We start from the raw sequence: 12,100 nt of genomic DNA on the forward strand, positions 1-12,100 counted from the left end.
AGAAATTTGCTAAGTGGATTAAGTATTAACCAAAGATGCTATAAAGAGAGTTATTGGGTAGAAAGTAATATAGTTTTTTTTCACAATCCGTGTCCTTTGTCTTGTAGTATCCTTAGAGACTGACAGAGAAAATGCATGACTTTTGCACAAGTGCATGCTGCCCTCTACAGGTTATACTGTATAATAACAACAACTTTAGTCATTTTATAGGCAATATTTATCTTCTGCTCAGATACGAGCCCCATACTACTGAGCCCCTAATATCAGCTTTGCATAATGCAAAATATGTGAACATTAGGCTTTACTATCTTAATATAAATTTTTACATTTGCTTTAAAGAAAAACAATGAAAAACACTTTGTTTACAATGTGAGATTGGTAGAAATAAAAGAGAAAAGAGCAGGCATGAGAAAACGGGGTGAAATGCATTCTCTCCTCATTTTATTATGTACATTTACATTATTTTTCTGTTTGCAGGGCCTTCATATAATTTCATAATGCATTCAGGAGAAAACAATGAAACCCTACAGATAAAAATGTTACAGCGCTAGAGATCAAATAACTGAAAATTAATACTGGCACTTTTTCAGTTTTACAGAAAACCTTTGAAAATGTAACATTCACAGACAAATGAATCAAACAACATGGTATAAAAAGATCTGGTAAAAGCCATTTACTTAAGAAAAATGAAGGTAAAGGCTCAGTTGAACTTAAGACTTCAATTTTGAATGCTTGTCGTTCTTTCCAGTGCATGTGATAAAACATATTAACAATATTTAACCTCAATACAATCCAGTTATAATTTCTTCAGCGATATCAAATGTAATACAGAACACTACAACATCACAGGCCTTTACTTACAGCAAGATACCGAAAGCTTTTCCTACACCAGTTGTTGTAAAATACAAACCATATGTTTCAGAATTAAAATTCAATTCAGTAGAAAAGTTGATGTTTTGCATTATTGGTAGTTATTTTAATCATATCATTAGACAATGAAACATTTAGTGGTACAGTAGCATTGAGTATTTAAAACTCTAATAACTATAGGCCTATAATGTAGGCCTAAATAAAACATGTGGCACTTGGTTATTTCAATGAAAGGTTAAAGCGTTCACATTATTTGCATACTGATTTGCACGAGGTCTTACCCGACGTGCCTTTCCCTTCAGAAAATAACCATACACCATAGAGATACAGCAGTTACTGCAGCTATTGCTACCACTGTACAAGTATAATGATGCAGTCAGGATCTCTTTCAAGAGATTAAATCAATTAATTTTTTTTATTTAGTAGTAGCAATAACTGTAGTGAATGTTTGAAATTTTTCATCACTATGCTCGGCATTACAATCTGTGTTAGGTTAAACTGGACGTAAACAGTAAAATAACTTCATAATGTGATAACATCACAGCAAATAATAGCAATATTTTATCTAGCAGCAAATTAAATACATTACACTGTGAGTATTCCGAGTAAAATGTACAGCTCGCCTCAGTTAGGCCATACAAATCCAAAAATCCAAATGTAAATACACGTCACATGGTGTCATTTTACAGTATATAAAACATGAAGGTGGTACAATATGCATGCTTGGATGTTAAATGAAATGAACAATATATAACAAGCCTGTGTTGGTTTATCGTAATTGTTCATAGTTCATTTTGAATTTTACATGAATTCATTGCTTTAGTGTATAAATGACTGCACTGAAGTTTATCAGCATATAGAAAGTAAAAATCGTCCACACAAGTAAGTAGTTATATAACAGTCATTCACGACACCTGAGCGAACTGAGGCTTCACTGAACAGCACTGAATACATTTTGGCACTTTATTAAGTCTGTAAAGTCAAGAAGGTGAGGCAATGGACAGCATGCAAGAGGAAAACACCAAGCCTTGTGTGACCTTATGCACGCTTTAAAACTCTGTCCGTAAAAGAAAATAAAGATTAAAACGAAGGTATCCAATGGTGTGATTCTGCTGGTTTGTCAGGCACAGGCAACTGTGATGTGATTTAAGTGTTTAAGACCATAATGGGTTTAGCTGTCTGGAATTGTGCCGGAGTGATGAAAAGATGACCTTGCCCGGTCTTACTGTCAATTGAGCAAATAGGTAGATACTATAAAACTGTGGCTTCTTCCATCGCGTTTACCCACCTGTAAAACAACAGTTACATTTCCTTTTATTTATTGATTTCAGAATACAAAAATGTGTGTGTGTTTGTAGGGCATGTGGTACTTTTAAAGTTCTTTTAAAGGGTCACTCCACTTTTTTTGAAAATATGCTCATTTTCCAGCTCCTCTAGAGTTAAACATTTGATTTTTACAGTTTTGGAATCCATTCAGCTGATCTCCGTGTCTGGCGCTACCACTTTTAGCATAGCTTAGCATAGTCAATTGAATCCGATTAGACCATTAGCATTGCGGTCAAAAATTACCAAAGAGTTTCGATATTTTCCCTAATTAAAACTTGACTCTTCTGTAGTTACATCGTGTACTAAGACCGACCGAAAATTAAAAGTTGTGATTTTCTAGGCAGATATGGTTAGGAACTACACTCTCATTTTGGCGTAATAATCAAGGACTTTGCTGCCGTAACATGGCTGCAGGAGGCACAATGATATTACCCACTGCCCGAAAATAGTCCCCTTGGTTACTTTCAATAGCAGGGGACTATTTTCGGCCACTGCGTAATATCATTACACCTGCTGCACCCATGGTATGGCAGCAAAGTCCTTTTCAGCAAAATCAAATGTTTAACTCTAGGGGAGCTGGAAAATGAGTCTATTTTCAAAAAAAGTGGAGTGTCCCTTTAAAGTTGTCGAGTGGACATTACCATTGTTGAGTGTATTTGGGCATGTTTTTGTATTATACCTGCGTGCAGTGTGTTGGTCCTCTGCTCTGAAGGTGTAATAGAGTGTTTTTTTATGATAAAGCTGGAAAACACCGTCCGTGTCTTCTCCCTCTGACCGATCAGACAGCTTTACGGTAAAACCTTGCAGAGGAAGACTTTCAGATGCTACTTTATCCTGTTGACAGAGACAAGACATAGAGATCTCCATGTGCACTAGGAAACAAAGGAAAGGCCATGCAAAAATCTAAAGTCAAATTTAAATTTTGTTATTGTAAGGTTCGGCACAACTTTTGAATCTCCATTACTCTTTAAGGTTTCATTAATTTCTGCCTAAAATGAATAAATTTTTAGGCCTAAAAATCATAATTTCCTCCCTTCAGGTTGTTTATGACCACAGGGACCTTGTATCCCCAGCAAGCAATAGCCATCATCTCACCGTGGTTAACCATAGCCCACTCTCAAAAACAATGGTGCTAAATAGCACTAAAAGTGTTTCACTGGCTTGTAATCATCGTTTGAATAATACAGTATATAGCACCTATAGAACCAAGTGGTGTTATAGGGTGACTAGCACCATTTATGGTACTACATAGCACCATATAGTTCTACATAGGTACTATATAGCACTTAGAGTAGTGCCTTTATGATTACGAGTCAGTGAACCACTTTATTTTTTTAGAGTGTAGTAACCCACTTTTAGCCAAAATAAACTTAAATTTGGTTACATTTCCTTTTCGCCAAAATAACTTGCGAGATATATGATAACCCATCATGTAAAAAAGTCATTTATTGTATTTCATTTATTTTTGGGCTATGCTTAAACACAGTGGCAGCCGGTGACTTCTTTTTTCGAGGGTGCTCGATGCAAAGTTCGTCACAACATGTATGTAGCTGTCATGTGTGTGGTTCCTTTTTTCAAAATATGTGTTCTGAGCGTCGAGAGATCCTATGTGCATCACGTGTTTTGTCAAAATATGTGCCTGCTGCAGATGCGTCTAAAGGGTTTATGATAAAAGAGACTCTCGCGTTTGCCAGATACTTGCACAATCTCATGCGTAATCAAAGTTTACTGTTCAGGGAGTGTCTTGCGTGTATTTTGTGAACGTGAGCGTCTCTTTAATCATAAGCGGCTTTGACGCGTGTGCAGCAGGCACTTATTTTGACAAGACACGTGATGCACAAGGTTCACATGACACAACAAACACATATTTTAAATTTGCGCCCCTCGGAAGAGCAGTCACAAGCCGCCACTGCTGAGAAATCTAATACATTTTCATTGATAAACCACATAGCCTTGTTGTTTTGGACATATATTACAGTAGACCCCTTTTAAAAGCAAAATTGCTTGCTGGGTGGTGCCTACAGGAGTAATGTAATGTAATCTAGATCAGGGGTTTCAAACTGTGGGTCGGGACCCACAGGTGGGTCACACAAAGTCGCTTGGCTGTAGTAGCGGTGAATGACACAAAATACAGTTTAGTCCAACAAATGACAAGCAACGACATTCATTCTAATATGATACACCATAAGGTATTGCTAAACTTTGATTTTTTTAAACTTACATCTCATTAATAAAATGACAACGAAAATACTCAATTATAGTAAAAGAGAAAAAATTTTCTTTTTCCTTATATTTCCATTTAAAAATATATTGGTGGGTCCTGGAATAGATGATACCAATTTGGGTGGGTCGTGAAATAAAAAGTTTGGGAACCCCTGATCTAGATGATTTCTTTATCTAGATGTGATGTGTATATATATATATACAGTATGTTAGTGTGTGTAATCTAATACACACTGGTGTGGGAGACTCTGGGCCCCCTCACCTCTCGTGCTTTAAAGGTGTAGAGCACCTTGTCTTTGAGCAGGAACCACAGCCTCTTCCACTTCCTTTTGCTCTTTTTGCGTCTCTGCAGACTGCCACTCATAGTGGAACCCTCTGCACCCACAGACACCTGCACACACACCAGTTATGTGTTATTATTTAGCATAATTTTTCAATACGTTTAGAAGGTCATGGGGACGTGTGTGTACCTGTGTGAGAGGCGAAGTGCTCTTTCTGGTCCTCCACAGACTCGGTGGCTGGAGGCTTTGAAACACAGCAGATAAAGGTCTGCTGGTCCTGTTTGTGTGGGGACTTGCACTCCCACATGTTCCTGGAATATTACCACCTACATGAACACACAGCATTATAAACATTAACCAGAGTTGAATGAACAAATAATAATTACATAAAAAAAATAAAAATAAACACTAGGTCTCATTCACTAATAATTGCGCACATTTTTCTTATACGCACACTTGAACTTCTCACAAAAACTTTTCACTTAATTCAGAACACGCGCGTACGCACATGAGTTTGTTCTTATACTTGTTCTTACGTTAGTGAATTTGAAGTGTTCTACATAAGCGCGTTGGTAATTTGCATAAAGCACGGCCAAACCAGTTCCATATAAGGGTTTTCCGCAGCACATCGCTGGTCCACAGAAAACTTTAGAGGAGTTTGTCATAGAAGCAAAAGAGCTCGAAAATAAATCCATGATCATATTTATTATCGGTAAAGTTGTGTTTTGCTTTGCATGTTTTATTTGGGAGGTTTTGCTGTCGCTGGAGGAAGCTAGTGCTGTCCACCGACCAGAGTAACATTAAATAAAGTATTGGATTACTTCTTCCGCCACGGATTTGAGGGCGGCCAGAATGACAGGTAACACTTTCGGCTGCTTTGAATCTCATATTAACTCAATGGACGGATTCGCCGTTTTTAAATATTACAATTTCTTGGTCACAAAGTGTAGTTTTAAGATTAGTTCAGTCGAGAATATATATGAATTATATTTAAATCTACAGTCGATTAGTAAAGATAGCGCCTGTTTGAACGTTTGCTTAGTGAGATTTGGTACGTATGAGAACCAAAGCATGAGCAGACGTCAGTGTTCACTCGCCCCGCTGACCACCGCCCTCTCTGGGCTACATCTCTGACAGGGATTCCCTAGCTCTCATGTTGGCCTAATGGTCAAAAATTAGATCAAATCAGCAGTATTTTGAGTCATGATGAAACTATTACTTGTTTTCTTATTCATAATTAGTGTCTTTTGTGTTGTTATTGTTTTGGCGCGAGGTAAAAGTTAATAAAACTATACTTCTATAATGTTACTATTAGTTTACCATTTCATCTTAACGCGATACGAGCACTCGATTATTATTAGACTTCGTTCTTGTCAGTACTATATAAAACGGTTTTTTATAAGTGTCAGAGAGATGTTTTTGCATGCTGCTTATAAATATACCAGTGGCGATATCTCATAACATGTTTTAATAGTCACGTCGCGATTAAATAAATGATCAATGTCCTCGCGTTGCTGGACACGTCCATAGGGTTGCCAACGGTCACTTTCGCTCGTGCCGCCGGAAGTCGCCCGATTTCCATTGAAATTAATGAGATCCCGTCGCTCTGCTGCTGCTGGTCGCTGGCTGTCTGAATGGGGGGTAACTTTATGCAAACGTTGAGCGAATTTCGGGAGCGACTACCAATGAGAACGAAGCAGTGGAGTTCACGTCATCCTTCTCTCGTCAGTTACTGGAGTAGATGGTACTCATTTGTTCATGACAACCAGATTTAAACACGCCTCATTGAAAGAGACGGGCGACACACAGCGATAACGTCGCTGGCTGTCTGAACGAAGGGTTATGCAAGATTCATAGTCAGGTTGAAATCCACCTATTTAGAAGACATTTTGATACAAAAGTTTTTGTTGAATCACGATTTGTTCGTGAAAACATCCGTACGCACATCTCACACACAAATATGATTACTCGTGATGCGTCCAAGACATTATTTTACTGTTCCTTCAAATGTGTGGTCCTAAGGTTTAAATATGTATTAGTAAATGAGACCCAATGTTTACCCTCTAAAAAGAAGAATTAAGAATAAGACAAACTAAGATAACAACTGAAAAATTTTAATGGTCACTGTGATACTAAGTATAAAATGAATTTAATAAATTTAAAAGATATTTTGTACTATTCCTAACCAAAAGTCTGTAAAACATTCTTTCATTTTGGTCTGTAAGACGTACCTCTCTTTCTGAGCTCGGCATAACAGTGGTCACACACTTTAGCCATCCTGTCCTTTAGATACTTAAGAGGATATCTGTTCCTCGAGCAGGAACGACACACCACCTAAAAATAAAAAAAACATTAACACAAAACTGTTATAGAAGTAATAATATCAACTTTACACAACATGTAACAATGCCAACCCAGCTACAATTATTTTTTCAACTTTGATGCGCCGAAATCTCATTATTAGATTATGAGACATATCACAGTCACAAAACAAAACATGCACTCAGTGATTAGGCCCTAAATATTCAATAAACTCTTTCCTGACACAAGAGGGAGCTGATGCCTCTCTTAAGGGGATCGCACACCGGCCGCGCAGCTCGGCGCCGCGCAGCGCCGCGTCGCGTCGCGCCTAGGAGAACTCGGAGGTATTGTAAACCGGAAGTGCACATTAAATAGCGCGAGCTTCGTCAGATAACGTCTATTTCAAAATGTAAAATATACGTTAGCAGCCAATGTTACTTGTTAATGATTTGGGACACATATGATGTTATGTAATGTTAAACTGTGTGAGTGGCGCTGTGTGGCGCGACAGGGATTTGAACAACTTCCTGAGTCACAGCTGGGCGGCGCGGACAGGCGCCACCTGGCGGCGCCGGTGTGCGTACACTCATAGAAAACAATGTGTTACATTTTTTTAGAACGGCGCGGCGCTGCGCGGCGCTGAGTTGCGCGGCCGGTGTGCGATCCCCTTTAGCAGGCACTGTTATTATCTGTTACACATATAGTTTGACTGACCATGCTATATATTTCTGCACACTTATAAAATGTAATATATTAGACAGGACTCAGCAACCATCAATGTTTTACCTTTCCGCATGCATTGCAGTGATGTCGTCGCAGTGTTAGACTGAAATCAGACGTGCAGTTCATGCACATCATTACATGTGACACAGGAACCAGAACAGGTGCGGCCTCTCCTAAAGACATCCATAGTTTCTCTCTAGCCTGGGAATGGACACATGGACAGTGATGCCACGTGGGTCAGAAATCACCATATAATTATTTAATTTCTTAAAGGGATAGTTCACCCCCTACTATGGAAGTCAATGGGGCCTTCGATTGGTTTGGTTACAAACATTCCTCAAAAGATCTTCCTTTGTGTTCATCCGAACAATGAAATTCATACAGGTTTGCAACAACATAAGAGTGAGTAAATAATGACAGAATCTTCATTTTTGGGTGAACTGTCCCTTTAATCAAAATTGTGGTAGATAAAAACTAGTTAGAATTTGTACATTGGATATTTAAGATGATGATTTCAGACCTCACTGGAACAACTGAAGGTGTTGAGACCCGCAGCGTGATCTGCTATAGCTCTGCTCAGCGTGTGAAACCAGTCCTCTCTCTCTCCTAAAGAACTATAAGAGACAGAACAAGGGTGTGAGAGAGAGACAAAGTGTGTGAAGCGACTGAATTACAGTAGTACAGACAGTACATGCATTGAAATGTGATTACCTCGCAGAGAGTGTGATGGTAACATCGCTGACTTCTATCCTGAGTGTGTTGAGCACATTGTCTAAAACTGGTTTACTGACCTGTGGAAATATATAAAAATATCAAACTTACATCTGCTTTATTAACAAAGTACATCCAACTAATGTTACACAACTGATCTGTGACTCACCTTCATCCCACTTAAAGTGAGTGTGTTCTTTAGTCTGTATTTACCATCCTGCTGAGGATAGGTGTACAGCATTACATCATTCATCTGCAACACAAAACAAACACTACAATAAGATCTCCTACACATACAATATGCACAGTTATAAACAACATGAGTGCAATTTGTAGCACTTTATTATTGAGTTTTATTATAGGGTTGTTTTTAAAAGATTGCTTTATTCTGATTGGTTGATAAGTGTTCTACGTGCATTATTTTTCAATAAACATACACCTGTGAAGTAGTTCCAGATCTGTCAACCTTATTACAGATATCACTATGCCAAGTGATAATACTGAAATAAGAGTTAAGGGTGTAGTTGACATTTTTAAAGCATAGATACATGTGTGGTAGCGAATGTGTGGATACACAGCGGGTGTGCATTGTTTTCGAATAATTCAACGGCCTGTTGTCAATTATTCCTTACTAATCATTTAGATTTACTCAGAATTGCGCTGTGCATTAAAATGAGTCATACATTAACAGTGTGTTACAGGGTAACATAACAGGGTTCCCACTCTATGCCACTCCTCCTGACTTTCACTAAAAAGCTGAACCTGTGTCTGAGATGTGCAAGCTTGATAATGTAGTGTTTATAAAAAAATTAGCCTAAATGCGTGAAATGAATAAACAATGCCAATAAACGGCTGTTTAGATTGTAGTCTCACTTGAAATCAGAGGAGGCTTGGACCCGAAAACAGCATTACTAACTTAACAAGCAGATTATTTTAATAAATGCAAACTAAAACAATAAACAAAATCCCTGATGTTTCATGACTTGGGCAAAAAAAAATCCCATGATTTTCAATGTTTAGAATAGACCTTTTAAATTCCATGACATTCCAGAAATTCCATGATCCGTGGGAACCCTGAGATAAACATGTTTTTAATATTATTAATATACTTGTAAATGTAACTAGATTTTCTGCAAAAATATAGTTAGCAAATAATCATGCTATGTTAGCTTTGTGCTAATCATGTTAACATCATGCTAAATCATGCTAGCGTCATGTTAGCTGCGTGCTAAATCATAGTAACATCATTCTAAATCATGCTAACATTATGCTAAATCATGCTAGCATCATGTTAGCTGCGTGCTAAATCATGTTAACTTCATGCTAAATCATGTTAGCTTCATGTTAACATCATCTTAAATCATGCTAGCATCATGGTAGCTTCATGCTAAATCATGTTAACATCATGCTAAATTAGGGTGGCCATTCGTGCCAGTTCCGCCGGACACGTCCCGAACATGTTTTCAGGTGCGTTCTATGGAAGTCGCGTTGCTCGACCGCATACGTCATCGAGGTTCTCACATTTCAGTTAAAATACATTAGAAAATTAAGATTTTTTTTAAGACATACAATCATTGTAGTTTCATTCTTACATTGAAATGTAACAGTTGCTTTTCTGAAATAAAAACCTGAAATATTAAACCTTGATGACGTATGCGGACGACCAACGCGACTTCCGGAGAACGAACCAGAAAACAAATGTTCGGGACGTGTCCGGCGGAACTGGCACGAATGGCCACCCTATGCTAAATCATGTTAGCTTCATGTTAACATCATTTAAATCATGCTAGCATCATAGTAGCTTCATACTAAATTATGTTAACATCATGCTAAATCATGTTAGCTTCATGTTAACAGCATACTAAATCATGATAACCTCATGTTATATCATTCTAACATCATGCTAGCTTCATTTTAAATCATGCTAACATCATGCTAACTTTATACTAAAACATGCTAACAGCCAGCTAGAATAGCCTACTAAAGTAAACTTCTTAAGAAGTATAGGCTACGTTTATCCTGTAAAACTTATGTTAAACTGTTTTAAACTTTCAACCCAACATAAGGTTTGTCTTCAAACTTTACTATCTAGTATCATACAGCCTACAGTCTAATAATCTAACTTTGAGATTTAGAGCATCAAAGTTTAATTTCAATCACTGACATGACCTTACTCATAAAGATATCAAGGTTATATTTAGACAAAATGTTCTTTACGTTATGTAGAATGATTTTATGTAGAAAACAGTAAATCACAAAAAAAATAATATTTCACAGGCCCTGCCTTACATATCATTCATAACCACAGCACAAATGTTGTATGTGAAATTAAAAATATAACAGTGATATGTTTCCCTCACCAAAAATGTATTCTTTGTGTCCTTTTTGGTTGTGCTTTTTTCCACCACATGAGGGCACACCCTAAAAGTTTTCACACCGATCTGTTCTATTTCTGTCTTACTCAATACAGATTTTTCCACAAAGTTAGCACGTTCACTTCAGCACTCAACAAAGCAATTCACACGTTCAATACAATAGCTTTTGCTTGATCCAATGGACTATTTTCTATCCTCCAGTCCTGACAATGATGTAGTTGTGCTAGGAATACACGCTCACGCCCGTATAAAGTCTAGCCCCACACTTAAAACCATTGTGTTTGCTCGACATATATAGCTCCAAACAAAAGCGGTGACATCATCAAACATAAAAAGTGCGTGCCCCAAACATCCGCAGTTCAGAGGCAGGGTCCAGGAATTCGGTCCGACACTCCTGAGAAAGCCTTTTGGGTGGAGGCCGTAAGACAGGGACAACAAAAACATAAACACTGACAGCCACAACAACCCTGAAACAGATCAGAATGTAATGGAAATAACAATGTTGTAAACGAAAACGCTATCAATTCTGCTCTTCGAACCCTCTGAGACCTCGGTGAAGAAACATGCGAGAGAAAACAAACAACTATGATCTCCGTAGTGCTATAACACATTTACAGTAGCTACAAAAACAAGCTCCCAAACTTAAAACTGCACTCTGTAGTCTGTACTTATTCTGGAGTATACAATAATTTTATAGTTTCATATTCATTATAGCTCAGTGCAGATGAGCAGGGTTCAGTAGGGTTTGAAACAATGAATCTTTGAGATATTTCAAATATGTTTTCCCAGCTCACTTTTTCAATAATTTCCATGACATACCCACGCCATCAAAGCACAAATTTACAAATAGCCTGATATGATTTCCATGAACATGACAACTCAGTCCCTATGCATTTCCGATCCAGAACCCATCCTTCAAAGATATTACACACTGTATGACTTTTTTGTAGGGCAGAGGTGGAAAACGGTACAAGCAGTGATGGGTAGTTTTGAAGGGAGGAAAGGGCCCTTGGGCATCAGTGCATGACTGATGGTTGCTTCGCTGTGTTTTTTGAGCCGTTTTACTTATTACACCATAAATTACATTCGGATCTGTGCGAGTACTGGTTATCAGGGGGCTCTCTGACATCATCACTTCGCACCAGACTCTGTGACATAAGTCACAAGCTCTCATAAATCGGTATAAATCAAAGCTTGATAGACTCGGAGAGGGTTTCAGAGTTAAAGGGACACTCCACGTTTTTGAAAATAGGCTTATTTTCCAGCTCCCCTAGAGTTAAACATATTTGA

General features: G+C 37.9%; 1 protein-coding gene across 2 annotated transcripts in view; it reads right to left on the minus strand.

Moving 5' to 3' along the window:
• Positions 1-419: 419 nt before the first annotated feature.
• Positions 420-12,100, minus strand: part of fgd5a (FYVE, RhoGEF and PH domain containing 5a) — a 55,036-nt gene continuing 43,355 nt past the window's right edge. The window contains exons 13-21 of one of the 2 annotated variants that reach the window (XM_055183860.2): positions 8,605-8,688; positions 8,436-8,515; positions 8,245-8,338; positions 7,788-7,925; positions 6,932-7,034; positions 4,890-5,026; positions 4,709-4,810; positions 2,876-3,030; positions 420-2,158 (exon numbers count right to left, since the gene is read on the minus strand). In XM_055183860.2, coding sequence (XP_055039835.2) covers positions 2,122-2,158; positions 2,876-3,030; positions 4,709-4,810; positions 4,890-5,026; positions 6,932-7,034; positions 7,788-7,925; positions 8,245-8,338; positions 8,436-8,515; positions 8,605-8,688 — 930 coding nt within the window. In that variant the 3' untranslated portion in view covers positions 420-2,121. Of the gene's footprint in view, positions 2,159-2,875; positions 3,031-4,681; positions 4,811-4,889; positions 5,027-6,931; positions 7,035-7,787; positions 7,926-8,244; positions 8,339-8,435; positions 8,516-8,604; positions 8,689-12,100 lie in introns of both variants that reach the window. The other variant, XM_055183859.2, reaches the window with a different exon arrangement.

Source organism: Misgurnus anguillicaudatus, chromosome 14 (genome assembly GCF_027580225.2).
Source record: "Misgurnus anguillicaudatus chromosome 14, ASM2758022v2, whole genome shotgun sequence".
Classification (NCBI taxonomy): Eukaryota; Metazoa; Chordata; class Actinopteri; order Cypriniformes; family Cobitidae; genus Misgurnus; species Misgurnus anguillicaudatus.